Source organism: Gossypium raimondii, chromosome 12 (assembly GCF_025698545.1).
Source record: "Gossypium raimondii isolate GPD5lz chromosome 12, ASM2569854v1, whole genome shotgun sequence".
Lineage (NCBI taxonomy): Eukaryota > Viridiplantae > Streptophyta > Magnoliopsida > Malvales > Malvaceae > Gossypium > Gossypium raimondii.
In genome coordinates this window covers 56,133,015-56,159,922 of record NC_068576.1, presented here as the reverse complement: position 1 = coordinate 56,159,922, position 26,908 = coordinate 56,133,015, and the positions used below count along the sequence as shown (strand labels likewise).

The window sequence follows — 26,908 nt, the reverse complement described above, 5'->3', positions numbered from 1 at the left end:
CATTAATTATATAGGAACCGATTCATTCTGCTCAATAAATTAAAATCTAGAATTAATTTTGTGGAAACATCACTAATAAGTCAAGCACGTCTTTGTCACCAGTCCTGCTACTCCGCTTCAAGCTAACAACTGATTCACTAAGATGGAGCTTTTCTGTTTCTTGGGGTATAATACTATCATCATAAAAGATAAAACTATAACAAAAAAGCAATCATTCTTACTAATAAACAAGCCTGAACACGTCACACCTAATGAACGTTTTATAAATCCTAGCTGCCTATGGGCTAGTCAGTTCAAAATTTCTGAGCAAATCAAATATTTCTGGCATGACTCTGCTATTTGAGCTTGCCGTTGAGCCATATGGATACATTCTTGAAAAAAGTGTCGCAACTGCTCCAAGTTCATGTAATGTTTAAAGGAAGTTCTGCATAAAACAAGTAAATTTAAATAAGATAGTGTATCTCTGTATTTAATGCTAATTTCTAAACGGAAAAAGAAACTGTTGGAGAGCATAATTGAACCAACCTGCTAATTTTACAAATGAATCTATACCCTTATACATTGGACCACGTTTGTTTCGATCGTGATTATTAATAGCGAAGCTTTTTGCTCAAACCATGTGCTCCTCCGTCTCTCCAAACTAGCTTTGTTTGACTTCCACTTCCATTCATTTCAAAAGATAGAGTCTGGAGGAGAAAAAGTGCATGGTTTAATATTGTAGACATATGCAGTTGTATCTGTAGTACACGTCAAATTCAGAGGGTAGTTTATACAAACCTGTCTTGTTCTCTTATCAGTGGGTGTCGATGTTTGTGTAAGGGAGGATGAAGTTTTTTCATTCTTAGATGAGCTGGATGCTTGTGGCGGTCTTTTCTGCTTCCTTTGTTCTAGTATTTTCTTAGGAGTGTTGCCTCCTTGGTATTTGAAAAACTCAAGAATTGATGGACTTCTTCTTCTCTTAGGAACTTTTGCTATATTTCCTGATCTGCCAAAGGGTGAAGCAGATGTATCAGAAGGAAGATTCTGCTGACGTAATCTGCTCTTCTCTCTGATCCTGTTAAGAAATTCTATCGTCCAAGGTGAACCTAATTGTGGTTGGTTTGAAAGAATGGCCTTTGAGAGTGATGTTGCACTATGATTTGATACATCGTTTTTTAGTAGTGATCCTTTGCAAGCTGCAGATCGCTGAGCTAAAACATCCCGTATGGAGTTTTCTTGGTTGCTGGGACTTGCATCTGAATTAGGATTAGTTCCTACAAGACCTTGTCTAGGACATGTTACAGAACTCAACATATCTGAACCAATGTTGATCTCAGAAACATATGGGAAAACAGTGTGACTGCCTTTAGTAAATGACAATCTTCTAGCAATTTTGGATTTTCTAGCAGAATCCTCTTCAATCTCCGACACCAAAGAGGAGAAAGGATTAGAGTTACCAAAGCAAGAGAAATCCTCACCAGACATCGGACTGTCAGCAAAGTCAGTAACTTCACTTGTAAGTTCTTCGCGCTGATTCTCAAAGCTATTGGTGTTTTGCCAGTCCAAACTATTCAGCATACCTGCATTTTCTCCCAGATTGTAATCCCATATATTATCTTTCAAGGGTACATCGAGTTTGGGCTTTTTTGCCTCTTTTAACATGTTAGGACCTTCATAGATGTCAGAATCATATCGCCCAGGAATTTGAGGGAGAAAATCAAAATCCTGCTCTTGATCAAATATATCATTTAAAGATGAACTGAGCTTTTTGTAATCCTGGAACATCTCAGAACCTGTAGATTTCCAAGAATCATATTGCTTCGACAGTCCAGAAGGATGCAGGAACTCATCTTTGCTCACAGGCTCAAAATGCTGTGATTCATCCATCCTTGTGCTGACTTTATTAGAGCTATTTTTGCGTTTGCCTTGTTTTCCTTGAGAACCAACATTGTAATGACACTTGTCGGAGTTACGACCCGAAGATACAGAAGAAGAGCAGTCTGTCATTACAGATTTTGAGTCCTCCCGCTCACCGTACTTACACAAAGCACTGAAAAGAGCAATACTTTCATCTGGTACACAGTAGTTTTGAACTGCCTGAATCCTGCATTCATGTGACGACTGAAGGAACTCAATGAGCATTCCTCCCGAAGAGAGTATTGCATGCGCTGTCAAAGGATTAACTGAAGGAAATTTAGTAAGGAACGATTCTGCAAGAGTTTCTGAATCAGGCATCTTTGGATATGGGCCCCTGGTCGTCTTAGCAGCATAGTCAATGCAATTTAGTATAATTTCATCAGTTGATTCAGATGAATAAGAGCAAAATAGCTGGAAGTCAATTCCCAAACTTGCTGCTGCTGCATAGAGTCCAGCTGAGGATTCCATTACCGTAGAAAGGAAGCCAATGCCTCCCTCAAATACCTTGAACAGAAAGTACATAAAATTTATAGTAATTCAAATTTCAGATTCCAACAACAATAGTTTAATGTTTTACTGAAAATAGTGCAGAATTTCCATCTTACCAGAGCACCATGTCTCATCTTGCGCATTTTATGAACAAAATTGTCTACCCTAGGGTTTATTTTAATTTTCAACCTAAACTAAAAGTCCATACTTCAAGTGAAAAAGCAAGAACATCACCTATAACTACTAATCTGCTGATTCTGACCAAGCCAGCAAAAGATGACTACGAATGCAAATAAGCAGCATCAAATTACCATAGTCGTTTTTATTGATTATCAGTCACGAGCAACACAGAAAATGAATAGAAGCAACTTAAAGATTCTTTATTAGAGGTCCAATAAACCTACACTAACCATATTGATGAACCGAAAGGTACTACCAAGCAAAAACTTAGGTTGTCTGGTTCTAAGCATCCCAAGATACCAGAAACAAAACCTGGCATTTATCTTCTTGAAACTTTAAGATTTTCAAAGTAGTTAAGTATGAAAGTCAAAGTTTAAAAAAATTGATGTAAATTGCGAAAATTACCAGGAAACAGCCACTGAAAGTAAAACTCAGCAATGTCAAAATGTTAGTTGCAATATCCTCAATGCACAACTGTAAGCAAGAAGATGTTTCATCTGAAATGGCAGCTTTCCTTCCTATGTTTCTGGAATCATACCATACCAGGCAAATTGCAGAGCTAATTATGACATCCACTGGAAGATTTGAATCGCGTTCCACTACTTGAGCTCCTTCTTTCTCCATTGCAAGAATTTTTTGATAAGTAGATCTTCTGGATACGATCATTTCCTTATCAAAATTTTGCATGTTCACAATAATTACTATGTCTGCCAATCTCTGCGGGTTTGGATTGGTTTCAACTGCAACTGGCAGAGGCAAACTATAGGCTTCTTCTTCTTTCCCACTTCCGACAGACCCCTTGTTATGCTTGTCTACAACAGGTACAAAGTTCAGTAGGTCCTCCACATTCTCGTAGTTCACATTATCAAGGGCCAGGATTGAATGAAACTCCCCTTCCTAAAACATTGGTACCATCTTCAGAGAATGTCTGTGATTACCACTATGATTACAGAGCTATAAACAATTACATGAAGAATCAGAGACGCAGCTAATTCCGTAAGGAAATATATTACTTTAAAGTTCAGAACTTATCCCTTACAGCAGTCAATTTTTGGCGGTTATTTAATTGATGAATATAAATAATTTGTAAATTGTTTTCATTCCTAAGGATTCAAAAGGATATCAACTTCAATGGTAAAGACCAATTTAATACAAATCAAGCACCCATATTGTAACTCAGCTATGCACCCCTAACTCGTCCTAGAGGAATTTTCTCAACTTCAAACACAAGCTGCTAGAAGTAATGTATGGAAAAGTAATAAACAACAAACTCTGAGGGATAAGGCAATTTCTTTGAGGCTTTTAAGTTTTTTTAAATGACTATCATAAAAGTGCATGCAATTGTTAACTATTCTAATGCAAAACTATTGGGCTTGACCCATATAATATATAAAAGCCCACCAAAAGAGCTTAACCCATCGAGCTTAGCACTGAATTTCTTTGTTTATTGATACGAATAGGTAATTTTATATTATTTAGTTTAAACTTTTCTGAGCAATGTGCTAAATAAACCAGTAACATTGCAAACTACTAACACAAGCAACATGCTTAAATTCACAATTTATATTCCAACGGGTCATTCTATCAATTACGTGCAATATTTTGTTCCTCTGTTTACTCTAACCACATATTTCAACTTTGGTGTTGAATTGATGTATTCATTAGTTTATAAGAATTTACAAATCTTTTGACCTCTTAATGTCTTCATTCCTTGACCTAATACCTAACAAAACCCTCTTAACGGTATTACTAGAATTAATAATGTCTTTTTGTTCTATAATTTTTATTTGAATTTTGTTACACAAAATGTGACTCTAGGAGTAAAACTAAAATTACAAAAATAGTACACCCACGCATTTAGCTCAGCAGTTCTGTTCATAATCCTACTCGAAATAGCAGGTTTGAATAGATATCATCAATGAATAGATAAATTCTTTGATCAAATATGAAAGGAGACTTACCGTCAACTTCTTTGCAATCTGGGGGATATCAACACCTTCGCAAAGTGCTTTGGAGGCACTAGAGTCATCCAGTTCAATCTTCAGAAAGTGAACATGAGTCAAGCCAACTGATTTGGGGGGGAAAGAAGATACTCTAGATGAGCCACAAAAGCCTCCATATTCCACAATAACGTTGAACTTGTTGAATGGAAAAGATGCAGAAACATTCCTTGAGGAGAAAGAAAGAGAGTATCATATATGGCTTCCTAACACTGCACAACAGGCATACCAAAGTTTCGGATGGACCCACCCACTTCAGAGTTTTATCTTTAGTTTTCCATAATGTGCAATGCGTTGCATTCTTAATCTTTTGGTGAGACTTTTAAAAGTTGGATAAATATTTCAAAAAGGTCCCACATGCCTTTGCTATGAGAAATACTGCAATTAACCTACATGGTTAAATCAAAGCTAAAATTTGTTGAATTCCAACAATATCTCCCAAATTTACTAAGCATCTTATATTTGGTTCTACATGCGTCATAGCAATCTTATCTAGGAATATTTGTGCATTTGCAGACTATACATACTGTATAAATAGAGAACTAGGAATAGGTCATCGAATTCATGAGTACAAATCTGCATTGGTGGGGAACTAATATTTCCTATGTCCAGCAGTAACAACTTTATTAAGTTGGAATTTTCACAGAGCAAAAGAAAAAAAAAAATCATATAGCACCAAATGAAGTGAGTTGTTGATAAGCATTTTGCAAATAATATGCCACAATATATTAGATATTGAAGGTTTGGAACTTACTCCTGAGATACCAACCAACAATCTGAAATCAGCTGAGAATCCATCTTATAGGCACCTGATGGATTTGCGTTTGTGCAGAAACTTGATAGCTCGTTCCAGGACAATCCCATAGACATCAACAAACTCTTCAAAGACCACCAGAAGACTTGCTCCGCCAAGATCAACACTTTGGAATTACTTGAGCTGGTCTTGGACTGTAAAATTCCCCGTATAACACAGAGTGAGGGATGTGATGTAGTTATTTCCTTATCAACCTTGCCACGAGCATCCTCAATCAAGGAATGAAGGAAACTTAATCTTGAATTTATGCACCCAAGGCTTCGACATAGCTTGTCTACATATAAGTGAGCTGCATTGATGCCATAGAAACACATGTACCAAGCCATTTGCTTAATAGCGCACAACGTTACAAATGCCATAATATCTTCATCACCATGGGAAGTATTTCTTCGTGCCATTTTTTTCTTTATACAGTCCATTAACTTTTTCTTTGGAAGGCTAAGCAATTCATACCTATCTTCTCCCAAAAATGAAATTAGCTCTGTCTCATTCTGCAAGATAGCTAGATAGCACTTTTCAAAATTTTCAATCAGTGCCAAGATATCATCTGGCAATTTTATATTGTAAACCATGATATGCCACTGCTGCAATAGTAGACCCGTGGACGCACATGCTTCAACTGAATGACCAGATGAAACATTGGGTAATTCAGCCCTTGGGTTGAATGACATGGCCGCAGGTCCAGCATTATCTCTAGTGCTACTTTTCTGGGGATTCAAGAAAAAATCAAGATCATTGACTTGTAACGGTAGACCAGTGTAAGCACATGCTTCAACTGAATGACCAGATAAACCATTGGGTGATTCAGCCTTTCGGTTAAAAGACCTGGCCGCAGGTGCAGCATCTTCTCTAGCACTACTTTTCTGGGGATTCAAGAAAAAATCTGGACCATTGACATGTGACTGTAGACCAGCGGATTCACATGCTTCAACTGAACGACCAGATGAAACATTCGGTAATTCAGCCTTTGGATTGGACGACATGGCCTCAGGTCCAGCATTTTCTCTAGCGCTACTTTTCTGGGGATTCAAGAAAAAAGCAAGATCATTGAATTGTGACATAGTCTTGAATAGTAATGAAGCCCTCTTATCATCTTTTTCTGCTAATTGTTTCGAGTTTCCTGGTTTTGGGAAACCGTTGTCTTGTAACTTATTGGACGCAACAGCCATAAGATTATCATTAAGCATAGGTACGCGATCAAAAGTTACATTCGGTACTTCCTCATATTGTTCAGTAGCTGATCCTGTTAAAGCATCATCTGAGAAAATGAAGTCAGAAACTAACTTCCTACCCTCAAAACTTTCCTGTTCAAAATCAATGCTGGAAGCATCTATCTCCTCCATCATATTCTGAAACAAAGCATGAACTTTACTACTGCATTTATCATCTTCCAATATATACCAGTCCAAGTAGATACCATCAGATGCAGATAGGGGCAGCGGCTTCAAATCAGACAGTAATTCCTCGATAACTGTGCATGGTAACCTCAACCTTCCATGATCAGAGAGAACATGTATAGGCAAAGATTTGAATGTTTCATCTACCAACACAAGTTCATGACTAACAACCAATTCACTGAAACTCTTGAAATTCAAGTCTTCCTTGAACATATGGTTACATGCTTCTGGCTCATGGGTTATTTGTCTGTTCAAAAACACATCAAAGTTTTGAGATGAATCAACATCAAAAATCTGGAATTCCTCAAAAATAACCAGGTTTGTGGGAAAAAGATAACCAGTATACTGTTTTGCCATAACAAGTTCAGAATTCCCATCAGCTTGAGGAGTTTCCACCATGCATATAATGTTCACATCCAGGAACATCTCTGGGAAGGCTAGCTCAGGTTCCGGATATTTTTCCATTAAACAGAGATCAGAAAGAAACTTTAAGATATCATTCCCAATAGAGCCCAAGAGCTCCTTGCTGTCAGTAAGCAGATCATTTTCTTGAGTCCACAGCTGGGATTCAATAGATTCAAAAGCAGTAGGAAGTACATCATCAATAGAATGACTTGTCATGATACCCAGACTTATTTCATCCACCTCCAAAATGGGGAAGATGCTATGCTGTAAGAGCTCTCGACCTCCAAAAGAACAATCCTCTTCCAGCATATAAATATTTTGCTCCCTGTTGCACTCTGAAATAACATCTTCAACTGAATAAACTGATTCTTGAATCTTGTCAGGAAACTGCAGTATAGGGCCCGTCTCATCCTGAAGAAAGATTCAATTCAAAAGAGACACCAAATTTTTCTAAGAATTTGAAGGATCATTAAAGCTTACTTAAAGCAGTGACAGTAATATTTCTCCTTTAAACACTGCAGATCTTTTGCATCAGTTAGCTTTTTTTATATGTTCTTTTTCTTCTTTTTTCCTCCTTTTCAACAGAATCAACTGAATATGATGAAGCATCAGATACTTAAAACATTGCTTTGCTTTTCTTTCTTTGATCAAAATAAATATAAAACTTGCATCCAATTTTCAACGAGGTAATACACGAGCCAGATATGACTAAAGCTGCATGTAGGAAACAAGTGTAAAAAAAGAAGCCTATAGGATATGTGGAGAAACTGCAGATCCATCAGCATACTGAGCAAATTAAGACCAATCTGTAGGAGTTTTTAAATGTTAAATTAAATATATAAAACCTCTCTAAAGCACTGAGGTAATCATTAAACTTGATCTGTAAACTTACTTTACGCAAATTAAAAAGAAATGAATTTTAATATTTAATTTAACTCAGCCAAAGATTAGTATCTATTATTCTGCATCCACAAGGAAAAAAGCTAAGCCTAAGGAAATTGTAAGAAGACTGGAAAGTCCGATTGTAAATACTATATAAAACTTCCAAAAGAAATCATTCAATAAATTACTATTTACCTTATTATTATCAATCTCTGAAATTCCAGAGAATGTCTCAATCTCTTTCTCGGAAAAGTGGGCATTATCCTGCAAAGAAATATACAGGTTATAAATTTTCAAATACCTGCTGTGGTACTGAATAAACTTTTCAGATATGTAACGAACAATAGATAATACCAAAAAAGTATCCAGCTCGGGTGTTTCAAAAAGTATCACGTCTAACCTCCGAACATCCTTATCAGCTCCACAGGTTACATTATCCTCCTGCAGTGGCATGAATTAAGCTTTATGGAAGATCCTAACGAGAACAAAGTGAAACAAGATTAACATCATTTGAGAAAGTTAGTTTAAAGCTTTTTGCAAATCTAACCTCCTGAATTTCTGATCCAAAAGTTCTCTGACTCCCTGCTTCCTTCTCATTACAAACCATAGCTTCTTCCTGCGCATCAATAAAATCATCTAGATCTAAAAAGACCAAGACCGTCGGAGGCAAAGCTGCTGGATTATAAAGATTTTTCCTAAAGACAAGTTCACTATGATAAAACGATCCAGTTGTAAGAATACCTCAACTATCTTAATTTTTTTCAACAACGAAATGCGTAACATTAATTTTCCGTTTGTAATCCTTCAAGAGAACCTAGACTCTCTAATAACATTAGTCTTAGTCATTGACTAAAAATATTTAGAAAAAAACTTACTACATGCATTTTCGCAGTTTCTTTCAACAAAAGCAGGGAATGCAAAATCAAGCGTCGAGTTAATATGAAGTGGAGAAAAAAGAAAAGCACTATACATTATTGAATCTAGATTGCTTCTATTAAGAAAATACAACTCGGTAATTTCCATTATTGAAGCACCTTTAACAATCGACAATTCATCGATCAAAAGAGACAGAGAGCTCTCAGGAAATAAACGACGTAAAAAATGGAGTCTCCCCATTAGAATCCAAAACCATCGAGATTTTCATACTTGACATCATAATCAGCTATTTTTCATTCCAAATCCGGCAAAAAATTTTAAAATCGCATCGGAGACTAAGGAGAACTGAACTCATCACTTTACCTCGGCGGAGAACTTTGCGCTGGCATTTCCACTGGGAAACCGAGTATCCTCGAAATCTCTGATATCGACATCGATGAACGGAGGAATTGCTTCCGACAAGAAGTTGGAGAGAGCGGCGTCGATCGGCAATCTCTCGGTCTGGAGAGGGAGGTTGAGGAACGAATCAAAGTGAAGAAGATCGTCAATAAAGTTGGAAGTATGAGGAGGGAAGTGAGGAGGCGGTAGGTTGAGGAAGCTTGGGGTTTCGGCTGGGGATTGAAAGGCGCTCAAGTAATCGACGTTGAGAAATCGAGTTCGCATCGGTGGTGGATTCTACGAGTTTGTTGAAGGTGGAAATGGAGCATGAAATTTAATTTGGCGCTTAAATTTTAAATTGGTGGACTTTGTTTCGCTTACCACTTGCATGGATGGCGCGCACCGTTGCTTCATTCCTTTTTGTGCGTGTTTTGTTAAAATATGCTATTAGTCCCTGTATTTTCACCAAATTTGATATTAAATCCCTATGCTTAAAAGATTAAAAAATTAAGTATTCTTGTTTTCTTTTATTTAAAAATCTCAATCCACTCATTAAAATCATATTTTATATATGCACAAATACTAACATCATATTCTAAACCCCTTTTTAAGTGTGCTACTTAATTATACCAATATTTATAAATTATATGATTAAACATGCTCAATTTATGTATTTTAATCGCAACAAACAACCTTAGAATATCATTTAAATTTAAAATTGATTTCAAATTTTCAAAATATTTTAATTGAATCTTTTAAGTATTAACGTTATATCAATTACATTCTCTAAATTTAAGCATTAAATGTCATCTCAAATTTAACATGTAGCATTTAGAACATGTGAATCGAATTATAAGCATGCATGCACTTATTACACAAACAACCACACGTCAAAAAAATCTGTCATACAATAACAACATATGGATTTACAATTTAATCTAAGTGTTTTAAATATATTGTATGTCTATTTTAAAATGGCATTTTACACCTAATTTGATGATTTAGGCTGTTAGAAGAACCTTGAATTGATACAATATTAATAATTTTAATTATTGACTAGAATATTTAAAATTTAGAGGCCAACCTAAAATCAAAAATTATATTTTAAGTATCGTCTTATGGAATTAACCCTATTTCATATAGGATTAATATAACTTTTAATCTTTCAACTTAACAATTATGTTTACTTTAATACCTATTTTTTCTACACTAATACATAAACTTGACAATTAATTAATACTTTATTTATCATTACTTTTTAAAAGCATTTTAGGGACATTAATATTGCTAAATAAAACACTTTTTGAAGTTAAAAGTGATTTTTACGTAACATAATTCAACGTATTATATGCAATATTTAGTCGGGTATACAATTATTTCATTATTGAATTTTGTTTCAAATATATAACATTATATTTGAATTTATAATGATTATATTTTAGTATTTATAATATAATTCATATACATTTAAATTAAATTTTACAAACAATTAATATTGATTGCTTAAATATATTAAAAATATATTTTATATATCAAAATATTAATAAGGGCTTACAATAAATTATTTCCATTTTTTTGAAATATCATAATATTAATAAAATTGAGTATCATTTACATCCATATTATTATTTTAAAATATCGTATCTAAAATTAAAAATTTATTTCTCAAAAATGTTTTTTGACAATAATATTTTAAATTAGGAATTGTATGAAACTGTGATTCCACCCCATCTCTATCCATTTCTAATAGCAGCGTGACAAATCAATTTTTTCCTCCCAATTTTTAATTGGATTTAAATCTTTTATCAGGAGGAAAGAGCTGAAAATCAAGAAAGAAAAATCTAATTTGTCATGCTCATAATAGAAAGAGATAGAAATGACATAAAATTATAATTTCATACAATCATTTCTTAATAGTTTTTATAGAAGATAAAACTCCCCAATAACTTCAATTGGATCTAGTACTCAACTCCAATCAACAATATCATAATACCACGCGATTAAATTTGGGTGAAAACCTAAGTTCAATTACACAAACAAACCTAATTGTCAAATTATTTTTGGGTAAGTACCTAATTCTCAAATCCAACTATCAAAGTGAACTAAAAAAATCTACATTATATTAACCCATTAAGCGTGTATAGCTTTAAAAAAAATGGTGTGTCGATATCTTGAAGGTTGCTATTGGATAGGTGACTGAATACGCGTGTTCCCTTCCACACCAGACACCTACTCCCAGTGGGGCCTTTTTCCCCTTATTAAACATCATTTCCCAAGTCCAGCAGTTCGTCGTTTTTAACATAAAAGCATATATCTTCTGATAAAAGATAATCATGAATTATCCCATACCATAAAAACAGGAATTATTGCCACGTCGACAATGAAACGCTAGTTACGTGGCTGGTAATAGAATCCTGTCGGTCATGTTCTACGTGTGCCAATGTTACACCGCCACCACCATGCAAAGGTGGCGAAACCATGGCATTTTAGTTCCCTTTATAAAACCTCCCACCCGAGATTTCTCCTTTCGTGCAGTTTTATACTCTTATTCTATCTGCAAATCACTTTTCTGAAACAAAAAATGAATACCCAATCGGCCTATCCTCACCAGCATGGTGAGAAAACCTATCTCTGTTTCTATTTATAGTTATAGAAATGCATTTTAAGTTTTTAACATTCTTTAATTTCTTATCACAGGAGAAGGTGAAGATGACCACCATGAGAAAAACTCAGTTTTGAAAAAAGTGAAGGCAAAAGCAAAGAAGATAAAGGATACAATTAAAAAACATGGGCATGGGCATAACCATGATCATGGTCATGAGTACCATGAAGGTCATATCCCTGATGATCATGACCTGGACGAGGAAGACGATGAAGAAGAAGAAGAAGAAGAAATTGTTCAAGATCCCGAAGTTCACGGTGCACCAAGTATGTTGGCGTTCAATTCATCATCTTTCCCTGTTCCTTTTTCTTTTTTGTTTATTGACTTGTGGAATGTCTTGTCGTGTTTTTGAAAGTGTACGAGTCTGCCGCTGCTAAAATTGTTGTGTCTGGACAACCAGAAGACTTGAGCCGTCCTGGGATTACAAACGACAGGTCAAAACCCATGGTCCTGGATCCTCTAGAATCAAGGGGAATAACCGGAAACTACGGGACAAAAGACAATGAACCACCTAGCAGCGCTGTTGATGGCTTGGAAGGCTTTGTGAGAGAACAAGCGAGGGTCGACTTTGGGAAGAGGACTGATACTGTTGGGGAACCACTAGCGCCGCAAAACACACCTATGCCGAGTTCTCAAGGCAAAGATACGACCGGTCCTACGAGGACTTTTCTTCATGGGGAAGGAGGAGGGTATTCAGGGCAGCCAAAAGTTAATTTACAAAGACCCATAGGGTTGGAGGAAGACCCTGCTGCTCCTAAGGACAATCCTGATGCTTATGTTACTACAAATTATCAGTCCAAGGTCACAGATCCAACAGGAGAAGGTTAAGTCCTTTCAAATTGTAGATCATAAGCTTTATGACAAATTGGTGTTGCTTATTTATGGTGACATTGTAACAGGTGGAGAAGGAAGAGGGATAACCCCACTTTTGCACTCAATGGATAAAATGAGTATCTATGAGGAAGACAAGGGTAGAAAGGACAATTTACCTCCTGCAACTCATCCTGTTGCATCAGAATTATACCCTACAGGAAGCCATAACCAGTTCTCTCCTGGACCAAGTCCTCCATTAGACACCGGAACCATGGACACAAAGCCTGAAGAACACCCACGTAATGTTGCTGCTGATGAGCCGGTAAACCAGAGCAGTTACACTGAGAAAATATCGTCGGCGACCTCTGTTATTGCAGATAAAGCAGTGTCAGCTAAGAACATTGTAGCTTCAAAGCTCGGGTATGGAGAAAAGGACGAGAGTAGGACTACCACGAATGGATCAAGTCCGACTACGAAAGGATCAGCTATAGATTATGGAAAGAAAATGGCTGCAACTATGGCGGATAAACTAAGTCCTGTTTACGAGAAAGTTGCAGGAGCGGGAAGCACCATGGTGTCGAAGCTACACGGTCCCGGCTCTGGGACGGCAACCGAAGTGTATCCTGATCAGGTTCAAGATCAGGACAAAGGGGTCTCAATGAAAAGCTATATCGCGGAGAAATTGAAGCCTGGTGAAGAAGACAGGGCACTATCAGAAGTCATTTCGGAGGCCTTGCAAAAGCGAAAAGAGGAACCAGAGAAGGAAACAACGGCGGCAAGAGGGAAAGTGACGGAGTCGGAGGAGGTGGCAAGGCGATTGGGCACGACGGGCGAAACAAACGAAAGGGTAGGTTCAGGATCCATGAATAGTCCCACTAAGAGTGTAGTGGATAAACTTAAAGGTACTGTTGGTTCCTGGTTTGGCAAAAGTGAAGTGTCTTCCCAGGGAACTGAACAGGGACATGGTTCATCATCTGGTAATAATGGTGTTCCAAGTTCTACCGGCGAGCGACGTCTTCAAGAATCGAGCAATTGATTCAATTAAGAAATCTACAAGGAATGATATAATGGAAGATGTTTTATCTTTACGCTTTGTGTGGAGATCATCATGTTGTTTTTAAAAAATTCATTGAATGTGTGTAGCCATGGGCTTATGGCCTCTGTTTCATGTGTGTACTTTTTCACAGTGTTTATATATATTCTGGTTAACAAATTTGGGTGCTCTTTACACCAAAAAAGAAGTCAGGTTTTTAAGTTGGGAATTTGTTGGCAATTCAATCAGAAATTGGGAGAATATTCGAGCAGTCAGTGGTGTACTTATTGCCTCACTTTATTCCACGAGAAGCAACCCTGTTTTTCTGTTTTTTCCATTCTCGCTTGCCTAAATTGGGGCTTTGAGGTTTGAGAGTTGAGACCCCATCCTTGTCTTGAATTGGATACGGCTTCCGTCGTCAACCCCGAATCTATTTATTCAAATAGACTAGTAATTAAAACATATAACTTGGTTCCTTTTGAATATACTTTTCACCATTTGGATTTTGGGCAATTGATGCTCATTCGATTATTAAATTATTATAAAATTTGAATTTTGATATTCAATATAGGGTGGGCTTGAATGGGCGATTGTGTGCGGTACGGTGTGTTTAGTTTACTTTTTCTCTTTATAGTATTGTTTATAGTATCTAATCTCACTGCCACTATCGTTTTTACACTAAACGCATGTAAAGACACTGTCTATTCAAACTCACTCTAAATTAATGACTCATTGGCATAGTACAAAGATCGTGGATTGTCTGTTATTAATATATGTAAGTTATTTTCTTTTTCAAAGATATATGTATATTATGTATTTAGCCTCAATATGTATATATATATTATCATACTTTATTTAATAAACTCTTAAAATAACTCTTTATGCTATTCATTTTAATATTAAAGTAAAATTATTTTAAAATTTAAGTTCTTATCTCAACTTCTTGTACATAAAATTTAAACAACTAATAAAATATTTTAAGGTGATTACTTTTAAAAGATTTTAAAATTAATTTTTACTTTTGAAAAGTCATAAGATAGGATTTATTTAACTAAAAAAACAACTTAAAAGGCTTTTTTAGATAAACTCTAGTAATTTAAGGGTCTTTTTTATATATTACCCCATAGTAGCACATTAGTCATTATCTAACACCCTAAACCTTAATATCACTATAAAAATTAATAAAAGAAATATTTTAGGAACCGGGCCAAACCAAAATTTCAAAACCCGATGTCGGATCCGGCCACTCGGCCCATGGGAAATGTTTACTTCCTTTGCAAAAACGGCAGCAATAATAAACGGCGTCGTTTCCTAGAAAACCCTGATTGAGATTGCACTACTCTCGATTACACTCCCTCACATATCGTATCTCCTTGTTCCTCACTTCGCCTCTTCAACTCTCTTTTCACCACCAAAATCTCCAAAAACCCTGGGTGCCCAATAAACTCCGACCACCTCAAAAAAGCTTACAAACCCTCTGTCAACAAGTTTAAATCCCAGGTAAGTCCCCCCTTCCAGTCTCTATTCATCGTCAAACTGATTCCAACTATTCATAAAGAAACTGTAGCTATTCAATGAATATATCTTATCCCGATAAACTGCTGTCATGCAATCGGGTGTTTTCAGCTTAATGGGTATTTACCAACTCGAGATTACAGCGTTTCACAAGCTTTCCGTGTTTGGGTATCCCAATCTGATTCTGGGTTTTTTGTGTTTTGTAAAGATTCAGAGATAATGGGAGTGACCCAGTGCTTAGTCGTTGCACAAAATGAACTATTTAGCTCTGTTCGGTGTAAGGAATGTTTTTAAATCATGTTATATTATCGTTTTATCGAGGAAATTTTGTAGTGGTAGTTTTGATAGTGGTAAACTTGATAGTGATTTTTATTGTTCGGATGAACCCTTGAAGAGAATGTGGAAGGGTCCCAGTTTAGACTCTGTTTTTGATGAAATTCATGATGATTGTGATGGGGACGAGAACTGGAACAGGAACAGCTCTAAGTCCCGATTTACAACTAGAAAAGGGTTTTTTGAGACTGGGAGAGACGATGCTAGGACGATTCTTGAAGTTTTAGAAAAAGATGGACCGGGATTTGATGTGAAAGCTGCTATTAGTAAAATGCAGGTGAGGGTCTCGGGGTTCCTTGTGAGAGAAGTTCTTTTGGGAGTTTTGAAGAACACGAAGTATACGAATAAGACCAGGTGTGCAAAACTTGGATACAAGTTTTTCGTGTGGGCTGGTCAGCAGGAAAATTATAGGCATACCGTGGATTCATATCATTTGATAATGAAGATATTTGCAGAGTGTGAGGAATACAAGGCAATGTGGAGATTAGTAGATGAGATGGTAGAGAATGGTTTCCCTACAACAGCAAGGACATTTAACATTTTGATATGTGCTTGTGGAGAGACCGGCTTAGCTAAGAAAGTTGTGGAGAGGTTCATTAAGTCAAAGACATTCAATTATAGGCCATTTAAGCATTCATACAATGCTATTTTGCATACATTACTTGCCATTAATCAATACAAGCTAATTGAGTGGGTGTACCAGCAGATGTTAGCCGAGGGTTTTTCCCCCGATATTCTAACTTACAATATTATTATGTATGCAAAATACAGATTGGGGAAGTTAGATCAATTCCACAGGTTACTTGATGAAATGAGTAGATCCGGATTTTCCCCTGATTTTCATACATATAACATCCTTCTGCATGTTCTTGGCAAAGGAGATAAACCACTTGCAGCACTTAATCTATTGAATCACATGAAAGAGGTGGGATTAAACCCAGGTGTTCTTCATTTCACGACATTGATTGATGGCCTGAGTCGTTCTGGAAACTTGGATGCTTGCAAGTATTTTTTTGATGAAATGATAAAGAACGGATGCATGCCTGATGTCGTCTGCTATACTGTAATCATTACGGGATTCATTGCCGCTGGGGAGCTAGAGAAAGCTCAGGAAATGTTTGATGATATGATTACCAAGGGACAGCTTCCGAATGTGTTTACATACAATTCGATGATTCGTGGTTATTGTATGGCTGGAAAGTTCGAAGAGGCATGTGCTATACTTAAGGAAATGGAGGCTAGAGGATGTAACCCAAATTTTGTCGTGTACAGTACCCTAGTGAGTCATTTACGGAGTGCTGGAAAGCTTTCTGAAGCTCGTGAAGTAATAAGAAACATGGTGGAGAAAGGACAGTATGTTCATCTACTCCCAAAGATCAGGAGATATAGAAGATGCTAAGCAGTAGATTGTACAATATAATGATTGTTTATTGTAACTTAATTGCCAGTATACTCATTGGTTCAGCTATGTCAGTGCCACGTACCTCCTGCCTGTAATAGATGTCAAGGGAGTAGAAAGAACAAAGTATGCACATTCTTCTTTCCCTCCTCATTTTTTTGGCATTCAATTTGTATTCATTGTTCCCTTTTATCTTATTGTTCTTTAGTTTTATTTTTCTAAGTTGAAACTAATAACCTAATCCTGGGAGTAGGCATGGTGAACGATAATGGTAAACAGAGTCCTTTTACGTTTTAGGATCATGCACTTGCAGTAGCTTAGATAGACTTGGAGGAATGTTAAAAACTGATCTCTATACGTCAGCATATATGGCTCGCCACGTGGAATTGTCTAGCTATTTTGTTAGTTATCCTAGTTTTTAGCATTAGAAATGGATGAAATTTTGAACAAAAAGGACCAGTTTGCTTTTTGATATAAAGTATAAGGATTTATTTGCCCATTTATTAGTAAAAGGGGCAAAATGCAATACGACTTCTAGTACAAGGGCTTCCATGGTACTTTTACCTGGTGGTTGACTTTTCAGGGAGAATGCAACTCAGTTCTTGTATTTCCTTGACATGCAGGTATCAAACATTCCGTGCATCACTGAAGTATTTTTGCCTATGATTCCATCTCAGACAGACAAAGGAGGAAGCCTGTCCGGTATGTCATTTCATTCCATAACCTTTCTGGCTTCTCCCGGTTTACAAGGCTGCCACTCCTCGGGTGACTTCCATCAAGTAATCCAACGTTACAAAGGTGAAAAATCTTAAATGAGCTGACAAAGAAGAAAGAATGGCATTTCCTGTTAGTGTTCCAATAATTGTTATTTCTAGGCTTATGTGGAACATGCCTTTATTTCCTGGTTTTCATCACCATCAAATCATTTGAGTTGTAGAACAACGCCTGAATAAAGGTTTCATTCTTTTAGCATTAGGTATTGTAACAAGGAAGGAGAAACATGTAGCTAGGTTGAACAGTTAACTTCCTTCTTCTATATTTTGTTTCACATTTCATGATATTATATACAAGCACTAACAGTTTTTGGCAATTCCTTAAGTTTGTTGCTTTATCTTCCTGTACTCACGTTGACCTAGAGAAGACAATCGAAGTACCTACTCGTAGTTGACTTCCAGGGACTTTGTAAGTTTATTTAAAAAAAAAAACCTGTTCAAAGTTTCAAGGAATAGTCTCTTGTAGTCTTGGTCTCTTAATAGTGTTGATGCTTAAAATGTGTAGCTAGGTTTGGATTTTCAATGTGGCAACTTCTCCCTCAGCATTGTTGCTTCTGGAACATGATACGTTACGGAACATATTAAAGCCGGATCCGGCTTTGGTCGAGTAATTGAATCACAATGTTGTGTTTTTGGAAACCAGGGTTATTACTGTCCCTATAATACCAGAACATATCATGCACAGGCATAAAATGATACAAAGCTGAGCAGTTAGACAGTTTTATTATGTCCTTTAGCGTCGAAAACATGAAATCTCCATACTGCCATAATACCCCAAACATGGATTTCGTTCAACTGTGATGATATGATATTTTGAAGTCATGCATGTCATCTAATTTTTTAAATGTGATAGTTTTATAGTATTTTTTATAATTTTATATAAAGGTTTTAAAGGTTTAAGGTGACACTGTGGAACTTTGAGATAGTCTAATGTTATTAAATGCGAAAATTCTAAACATTTTTTTAATATAAAATATGAGGCTTTCATAAGTAAAAATAATAAATTAGGGGTTTATTTAATTACAAAAATAATTAAGAATTTATTTAATTATAAAAATAATATAATGATTGTTTAAATAAAGTATAAAAGTTTTTTAGTATATTAACGAGGCTTTCGTTTTTATGAATTAAGACCATATAGGGTGGAAGTGGAGGTGCTCATGGGCCGGGTCGGGCCCAAAAAAATTCAGCTCGGGTCCTAGGCCTGGGCCTGGACCCGGCCCGAAATATGGGCCTGAAATTTTGTCTAGGTCTGGCCTGGGAAAAAATTTATAAGCCCTAGCCCAGCCCGGCCTATTTTTTAATAAACACTAAAAATTTAATTTAAAAATAAAAAAATTAAAAAAGTATTTTAAAATTTTTAAAAATATATATTTATTATATTTGGGTCGGGCCGGGCCCGGGCAAAAAAGTGGTGCTCAAGGCCCGGCCCGTTTTCTAAACAGGCATTATTTTTTTGTCCAAGCCCATATTTCGGGCCTATATTTTTATCCGAACTCTCTCATATTTCGGATGGACCGTTGGGCCGGGCCACCCGGCCCATGAGCACCTCCAGGCGGAAGAATGATGCGATTTTACTCATCATACTTTATAAGACTAAAGTGTTGCCGTATTTAGACTTTGACGCTGCCTTTATTCCTCGATTGAAGTAACACTTCAACTATTTGGAAGGGAAACTCGTGACGTGAATCCAACGCTTTGTTTATCGTTTTCCTTTTTGGGAAATCAATTTTTTATATAAATTTTTATTATTATAAACCTCTAAATCTTAATTAATTTTTTTAAATAAATGCTAAAGTTCATTAAACTATCACTTAATTTTAAAAAAATTATAAAATAATTATTGAACTATTTAAAAGTTTTTATTTAAATTACCGAACTGTTAAAATCATTAATGTATGGTCAACTTCGTTCATTTCACTTGCAACAATCGAAAGCTATTCTTTCCTTTCTTTTTAATAGTTTCTTGATATCTGATACTAATCATTGAATTGACTTAAATCTAATATATGTTCTTTTACTCTTTGATGGATATTGATCTATCTGTACCTATTATTTAATCGTCACTTGAAGATTGCTAATTGAATTTAAAAAAAAAATTAAATGACCTAATGACTTGAATAATTTACTTTAATATAGTTCAACGACTTAAATCAATTCATTGATTATTTTATAACTTTTAAAATTGAGCAATCAAAATATAAACTTATTAATAATTTAACGACTTTAATTAAAATTTATCCTAATTTTTTTAAAATTTATTTCTACGAAACGTAGCATAGGCTTCAATTTGTTGAAAAGGACAAATCCAATAAATCTTGTCCTAACCCAAATTGAAACATAGAAGCTAAATCTTTTTTACATTATTTATCTAACAATCAAACTATCTGATTATAATATTCTAAACCAAAAACCCCTTTCACATTGCTAATTGCCCGTTCATTATTTTTTCAGACAATCACTAAAAAAAACCTTATTTCCACCAAAAAAAAAAAACAGAGCATACACTGTAACACTACAAGCAGAGATTTGTTGAGAAACCTTGAAGATGGTTTGGGGGTTTTTTTTAATTTATTTCTTTTCTTCCTTCTTTTCTTCTTTCTTTTCCTCTTTCTTCTCTTCCTTCTTCTCTTCTTTCTTCTCCTCTTTCTTTTCCTCTTTCTTTTCTTCCTTTTTTTCTACTTTCTTTTCTTCTTTAGCAGGTCCTATAGATATTATATCCACTTTTGCCACTTTCTTCAGTTTCTTCACCACCGCCACTGCATCCATTTGTCCTATCACCGTCAGCTTCTGATCCTTTAGATCCGCAGCGATTGAATCAACCCCTGTTGTCATCCATAGTTTTCACATAAACAAGCTTTCCAGGAATTTTTTATTTATAATTTTGTGAAATTTCTCTGATTTTTTAATTGTATCTAAAAAAGGGTAAGTAGAGATCCAGAAAGCTTTTATAATATTAACCCCAAGATCTGATTTTTTTATAAGGATTTGAGCTTGAAAAAAAGGAAATTATTAATATTGCACGCAAACTGTTTGGTGAAATACCGAAGATATCTGCAGCAGCTTCTATGGATTTTTGCTTGGTCTTTTCGTCGGTCATGGTTAGAACTTTCAATACCACTTTCTGCTAAACACAGTGAACAAGGTGACTACGTTAGATATAGGGGATGAAAATGAAAATGAAAATGAAAATAACATCAAATTGAATATAAATAGGATTTTTAGTAGAATCATAAAGAACAAAGGAAGAAAAAACACCTGAGCCATTTTTGGTGTGGGAAATAATGTGAAATTGAGAGAGTAGGAAAGTAAATGATGTTCCGAGGACCAGTTTTGGCCTTTATAAAGAGTGAAAATTGTAATGTGATTTACAATGCAGTCCTTTTTTGTGTATGGCTACGCTGGACTGGTGGCTGCAGTTCATCGTAGGTATCACGATGGATAAATTAGACCGATTTCGCTAAATTATTAGTAAGTTTATATTTTAATAGTTTAATTTAAAAAATTTATAAATTGGTCACTGAATTATTTCAAAGTTTTTATTTAAATCACTGTATTGTTAAGTTTTTTTCTTAAAATTCGACTAACGAGCTCTAAGTGACGATTTGACAATCGATATTGTGGATCAATACTCATCGACAAGTAAAAGAACATACATTAGTTCTAATCTAATTTGACAGTCAGTGTCGGAGATTAGAGAAAAAAGTTGTTTAAATTTTTGTTCATAAATTTGTGACATTCAAAGTTGTGTCATGAGAATAACTAAAGCTCTGTTTATTTCAACATAAAAGCTTTTACGAACAATATTTTTAACCTTTTTCCGATGTTTGTTTCATATAAAATAAGATGCTCAACGTAAAATTACCCCCTTATTCCTATAAAATGCCTTCTCAATTTTTTTTTCGTAAGACATTTTCCAATTTGATAAGGCTTTGTTCATTGTAACACCTCCACACTTAACTCAAATATCAGGTCAAAGCACTGGGATGTTACATTCCCTATTACATTCTTCACTTATTAAATATTTTCTAATAAACTTTCATAACTTTTCAATTTAGTCAATTTTTGTCATAAAAGTTCAATATTCACTAATTAATCATATTATATCAATATTCTTTCTTGTTACACTTTAATCACATAATTTATTTCAATATCTTGTTTCACACATCAAATTTCTATGCATTTCAGTTTTATTATTTCATCCACATATTTTCTCAAGTTTAACAATTTAGTCATTATCATCATAAAATTTCATATCTTTCCACAATTTCACTTTTACAATACTTTATACATATTTTACCATCTCATAACGCATCCATTAAACTTTTATCATAATTTCCTTATTCACATATTAAATTGTTTCACACTTAAACTTTTGTAAATTTTTCAATTTAATCCCTATTGCCATGTAATTTATTTTTCACCATATTAGCACTTTAATGAAATAATTCATTATAATATCTTATTTCACATTACAAATTTTCATACATATCACTTCTCTTGTTTCAATTATAAATTTCACAAAATTTACAATTTAATCCTTAACATAATGAAGATTCTTTATTTACTATAATTTCACCTTAACATCACTTTGTAATAAATTTACTACTTATCATTGTTAAGATAGTTACCACCATCAGTCCAAAACCCACGAGGTCGCAAACTAAGCTCGCATGATGGGATCGCAAACTAAGGTCACTCATTGAGCCTACTCTCCTGCGATGTTATACGTGCATGAGAGCGCATAACACGTGTTCAATCTAGAATAGGGTATGTGCCTACATGCATGGGGCCTACTTAGATTATCATCTCAATGAACAATACCCATATCATATAAATAGACAAACATCACCAAGAAAAGGGGATAGAGAGAAAAAAAAAACCTCAAATTTATGTTTGTTTTATTGAAAACAACTTTTATGAAATATTTTCAGGAAATTTGCCAAACAGAAAATATTTTACACAGATTCATTCAAACACAAAAAAATATCAACTTTTCCAAAAAAGTAAGTCATTTTCCAGAAATCATTTTCCGAAAGCTATTTTTAGTGAAACAAACAGAGCCTAAATTGGAGAATAAAAAAGAGAGTTTTCAACAAAGAAGGCATACAATAATAATTTTAACAGTCCAGTGACTTAAATAAAAATTTTTAAATAATTCAGGTGACCATTTTATAACTTTTAAAAATATGCGATTCAATACAAATGATCCTTTAATAAATTTAAAAATGACTAAATAAAATAAAGCAGATAATAAATTTTGATATCCAAATCCAAACTAGTAATTTAATAATGGATATCTCAGAATATGTAGTTAGATACTTTACAAATAAGTTAAAAATATTTATCATAAAAATACGGCATCATTATTTATTAAAGGGTAAACTATTAAAATAGTCAATTTTATTTACCTCATGTTATATTTTAATTATTTATGTTTGAAATGTTACGTTTTAGTCACTTATGTTAAGATGTTGTAATATTTTAGTCATCGATCCGTTAATTGTCGTTAACGTGTAATAGTAAGTGATGTGTCACGTTAAATCATGATTTTAAATAAAAATTTTAGTTAAATTATACAATTAGTCCCTACATTAAAAAAGTGACTATTTTACACCTTTTATTAAAAAGAGAATTCAAATATTAAAAATCATAAATGTTTTTTTTTTTAAGATTGAGCTATAAACCAATAATTTCAATGGTGAAACATTAATTATATTATCCCTTTTTATTTGAAATTACAACAAAAAAAGAAGGCCAAACAAAAATAAAGTACGTTAGAGGGTGGCAGTGACTAAAATTTCGTCCTCCTTTTTCTTAACAAGTCATTTTCAAATATTTTTGTGAAATACAAGTTGAGAAGGGGAGGCCTTTTTTTGTAATTTTACCAAGATTCTCCCATTCAAAAAGTGAGTAATATAGGCCTTTGCTGACCGACAAATTAATTGAAGTTAGGATGATTTATTTGAATATCTCCACTTTGCCAGGTCAGCCCTATACTTTCCATGCAATTCAATGCCCACTATTATCTTTTTCCTCCTAATCACCAAATATTTTTTTAAGGGTCAAATTTAAATTATGAAAATTTGAAAGTGTCAAAATGTAATTTTAACATTGTATTAATTTTAATTTTATAAATTTTAATAGATTAAATTATAGATTTTTTGTTTTTAGAGAAAGTATAATTTAATTTTTAATTTAAAAAAATAGAAATACAAATTTACTATTAAATTAACTTAAACATTTACAAATTTCCTTTTTTGGGGAGGGCAGGCCCCGCTTGCCCCTTTACCTTCGGCCCCTCTAGCTTTAATTGACGGAATAATTTTAGATTTGATTCTTGGACACCTCGGATCTCATTTTTTGTAAAAGAAATACAAAAAACATAAACCATAACTTGTTGGATCGAATGGTTAGAAATTTGATATTTTTATTCGAGATTTGTGATTGAGAAAATAATATTAAGAGATTTTTGGATAAGGGTTTGATTCAATTTTATAGCTTAATTACATTTTAAAACTCATTTAAATTGTGTTCTTAAAATTAAAATTTAAAATTAAAAACTCATAAAACGACATTTTAATTTTTAAACTTGGTAATTTTTCTCAATTTTTAAAATCCATATTAGTTTTGTAAATTGACAACTTTTCCTATTTGATCCTTGACCTTGGATTTTGTTAATTTATAATGACGTGATACTTTAAGATTGTACTATACCATCATTTGAAAATTTTAAAAATGTTATATAAAATCTAAAATATACAAAATTAAAATTAAAATTAAAATGATGATGTTTCATAATCTCGTAGGGGCTTATCTTCAAACCTAACAAAATTCAAGTTTAAGGACTAACAAAAGCTACCAAGTTCAAGGACTGATGTGATACAAATTTAGAGTGTTAGATCATTATACCTTAACGGAATCTAAGTTTAAGGACCTAATTAAAAAAAAATCTTATAAATCTTAAAGACTAATATGGAAAAAAATCAATAACTAATATGAAAAGAATTACCAAATGTTGCTTTATCCCGACTCAAAAAGAAAAATTGTAGCACATTTCATGCTATGATTCATATTTGGCAAACACTCAAAAAGCATGCACCATACATACATAACAACTCATACAAAAAAAATGAGTTTTCAACGCAAAGAGTCATTTCAAATACAAAACTTGAAAGAAACTAATAAACAAATTTTGCAGTATTAACTACGTTCACATGATAGAACAAGCATGTGGATTATCGTCGCTAAAAAGCGAGGCGACAGCCTCATCGGAAGCGACGGCAACCGAGTAAACAGCCGGAGTTTGGAAGAAAGTATGAACACCATTGGAAGCTTCATTTTTGTGATAGTCATAGTAATGGTTAACTATATAGGTTGGGTACTTGTAAAACGATGCATAGTGAGAATATCCCGGAAACGGCCACGGCTCCGCCGCTTTCCCGGCGCGTTTAATAGCTTTCAGCACCTTCTTTTCTTCTAGGCCATACCCTCGAACTGTGATTTTTTGTATCTCCATTTCTACCTCTATTTCTTCAACCCCTACAAATATATATATATATACATTTGAAGCCCAAGTTAGTAAACAATTGGGCTATGTCTTGGGTCCAAAATTTTAACTTTTCGGTAAATTGCAGTAAAGGTCATCCAATTATAGTTTTTTTTGTCACTCAATTATAAAAAGTTACAAAATGATCATTTAATTATTGGGTTTTTTTCATCTAACTATGAAAAGTTATAAAATGGTTATCAATTTTGTCTTTTTTTTATCACCAACTAGTTAACTTAAAAATGGAAACACAAAAAAAAATCCGTGATAGTTGGGTGATTAAAAAAAGATAAAATTGAATAGTTGAATGATCACTTTGTAACTTTTTATAATTAAGCGACAGAAAAAGAAAAAAAATCATAGTTGACTGACTACTAATGTAGTTTACCCTTCACTTTTTTTTTTTTTATGTATTAATGAAACTTAACCCTCTTGAAGAATGTTGGCACTATCGGTTAAACCGGTAACAATCATAAGTTGGATTTTTGAAAAGGGCACTTATTGTTCTTTGATCTTTGGAACATTTGGTACCCATTCAAGCAACATGTTGTAGCAGCAGTGTAAGCCAGGCTATCCAAAATTCTCGTATATATTATGAAAGCAACTCTACCAAGTGCCAAGGCCACCCAACATGTTGGTTGAAAAGGCAGCGTTCTCGACGCTCACGACACGATAGAGATTAGTTTTAAATGAATGGATAGAGAGTACCTTTGAGCTTTAAAAGAGCATTCTTTAACTTAGAAGCACAACCTTCACAATCCAAGTTTGGAACTCTTACTTCCAGCATCTGCATTAAGTTTACATCCACATTAAAATTATTATTACTCCAAAGCATTCACTAACAAACACAAATAACAATAATAATAACTCACTGCAGACATTGTTGTATAAGCTGTTCCTATAAGAGAGATGACAAATTACGGGAGCTTTGTATGGTAAAAAAAAAAAGAAACAAAGAGCTCTAGGTTTTGCAAGTGCTGGGAGCTAAGCCCTGGGAGGTTTTATGAAGGAGCCTTGGGGTTTGAGATTTGAAGGCTTCACGCGTGGGATTGGGAAAGCGTGACTTTTTTTTTTTTCTCAATGCCAGTGTAAAAATGGCGACATGCCACGCTCCCTTTGTGAAATGATTAACAACACTCACAAATCAAGGGGCAAAAAACAATAGGACCCCCCTTCCCCCCATATACTTAAAATATGCTTTAATGTTTCTAAGCTTCGAAGAGTTTTTTCTTTTAAATCGTCACCCACAATTTTTGAATCAGCCAAAATTAATAAATACATCAATTCAGGAGCAGGTATTAAATTGGGGCTTGAGCTAATTACTCGGGATTGGTTGAACACTTTTAACCCCATAAAATTTTGCCCAATCGGTAAATCCTCACTATAAAATACAACTCAAAAATAAAATATGGCTTAGATAAGCAAAACCCAATCTAAAAAATAAATAAAATTTAAATATATATATTAAAATTATTATTTATCTGTATTTTTTTAGTTTTTTATTTTATTATTAG

The 26,908-nt window shown here is 34.2% G+C and overlaps 5 protein-coding genes across 7 annotated transcripts; 2 read left to right on the top strand and 3 right to left on the bottom strand.

Moving 5' to 3' along the window:
• Window positions 1-6: 6 nt before the first annotated feature.
• On the bottom strand, window positions 7-8,559 carry LOC105765549 (protein SHORTAGE IN CHIASMATA 1). The gene is made up of 8 exons (XM_012584719.2): window positions 8,418-8,559; window positions 8,259-8,327; window positions 5,320-7,592; window positions 4,527-4,734; window positions 2,971-3,462; window positions 778-2,400; window positions 526-686; window positions 7-424 (listed from the first exon to the last, which is right to left on the bottom strand). The coding sequence occupies exons 1-7, from the start codon at window positions 8,514-8,516 to the stop codon at window positions 591-593; spliced, it is 4,860 nt and encodes a 1,619-aa protein (XP_012440173.2). The 5' UTR covers window positions 8,517-8,559; the 3' UTR covers window positions 7-424; window positions 526-590.
• Window positions 8,560-11,836: 3,277 nt separating this feature from the next.
• Window positions 11,837-14,033, top strand: LOC105765545 (low-temperature-induced 65 kDa protein). The gene is made up of 4 exons (XM_012584714.2): window positions 11,837-11,932; window positions 12,015-12,245; window positions 12,335-12,802; window positions 12,879-14,033. The coding sequence occupies exons 1-4, from the start codon at window positions 11,899-11,901 to the stop codon at window positions 13,826-13,828; spliced, it is 1,683 nt and encodes a 560-aa protein (XP_012440168.1). The 5' UTR covers window positions 11,837-11,898; the 3' UTR covers window positions 13,829-14,033.
• Window positions 14,034-15,154: 1,121 nt separating this feature from the next.
• On the top strand, window positions 15,155-18,162 carry LOC105765544 (pentatricopeptide repeat-containing protein At3g60050). The gene is made up of 2 exons (XM_012584712.2): window positions 15,155-17,198; window positions 17,696-18,162. Exon 1 carries the CDS (start codon window positions 15,594-15,596, stop codon window positions 17,070-17,072), a length of 1,479 nt encoding a protein of 492 aa, XP_012440166.1. The 5' UTR covers window positions 15,155-15,593; the 3' UTR covers window positions 17,073-17,198; window positions 17,696-18,162.
• A 1,979-nt stretch (window positions 18,163-20,141) lies between these two features.
• Window positions 20,142-21,267, bottom strand: LOC105765543 (heavy metal-associated isoprenylated plant protein 39). Of its 2 annotated transcripts, none has more exons than XM_012584711.2 (3): window positions 21,104-21,267; window positions 20,891-20,969; window positions 20,142-20,670 (listed from the first exon to the last, which is right to left on the bottom strand). In XM_012584711.2, exons 1-3 carry the CDS (start codon window positions 21,110-21,112, stop codon window positions 20,417-20,419), a joined length of 342 nt encoding a protein of 113 aa, XP_012440165.1. In that variant the 5' UTR covers window positions 21,113-21,267; the 3' UTR covers window positions 20,142-20,416. The 2 variants fall into 2 exon arrangements, with proteins under 2 accessions (XP_012440165.1, XP_012440163.1); XM_012584709.2 differs by having other exon boundaries at window positions 20,891-20,972; window positions 21,104-21,222.
• A 3,614-nt stretch (window positions 21,268-24,881) lies between these two features.
• LOC105765542 (heavy metal-associated isoprenylated plant protein 31) lies at window positions 24,882-26,495 on the bottom strand. 2 transcript variants are annotated; one of them, XM_012584708.2, is made up of 3 exons: window positions 26,274-26,495; window positions 26,103-26,181; window positions 24,882-25,387 (listed from the first exon to the last, which is right to left on the bottom strand). In XM_012584708.2, exons 2-3 carry the CDS (start codon window positions 26,179-26,181, stop codon window positions 25,059-25,061), a joined length of 408 nt encoding a protein of 135 aa, XP_012440162.1. In that variant the 5' UTR covers window positions 26,274-26,495; the 3' UTR covers window positions 24,882-25,058. The 2 variants fall into 2 exon arrangements, with proteins under 2 accessions (XP_012440162.1, XP_012440161.1); XM_012584707.2 differs by having other exon boundaries at window positions 26,267-26,484.
• Between the last annotated feature and the right edge of the window lie 413 nt (window positions 26,496-26,908).

Bases quoted from the DNA above. Each gene is read 5' to 3' on its own strand.
- LOC105765549 (XM_012584719.2), bottom strand. From the start codon at position 8,516: ATGCCACTGCAGGAGGATAATGTAACCTGTGGAGCTGATAAGGATGTT. The intron at 2,401-2,970 runs GTAATTTTCGCA...TTTCTGTTCAAG, and splicing joins CTTTCAGTGGCTGTTTCCTG to GTATTTGAGGGAGGCATTGG. The intron at 687-777 runs GTTTGTATAAAC...TTTCTCCTCCAG, and splicing joins CTGATAAGAGAACAAGACAG to ACTCTATCTTTTGAAATGAA.
- LOC105765545 (XM_012584714.2), top strand. From the start codon at position 11,899: ATGAATACCCAATCGGCCTATCCTCACCAGCATG. The intron at 11,933-12,014 runs GTGAGAAAACCT...TTCTTATCACAG, and splicing joins GGCCTATCCTCACCAGCATG to GAGAAGGTGAAGATGACCAC. The intron at 12,803-12,878 runs GTTAAGTCCTTT...ACATTGTAACAG, and splicing joins CACAGATCCAACAGGAGAAG to GTGGAGAAGGAAGAGGGATA.
- LOC105765544 (XM_012584712.2), top strand. From the start codon at position 15,594: ATGAACTATTTAGCTCTGTTCGGTGTAAGGAATGTTTTTAAATCATGT.
- LOC105765543 (XM_012584709.2), bottom strand. The intron at 20,671-20,890 runs GTATTTCACCAA...GGATGACAACAG, and splicing joins AGCTGCTGCAGATATCTTCG to GGGTTGATTCAATCGCTGCG.
- LOC105765542 (XM_012584707.2), bottom strand. The intron at 25,388-26,102 runs GTACTCTCTATC...ATATATTTGTAG, and splicing joins TGCTCTTTTAAAGCTCAAAG to GGGTTGAAGAAATAGAGGTA.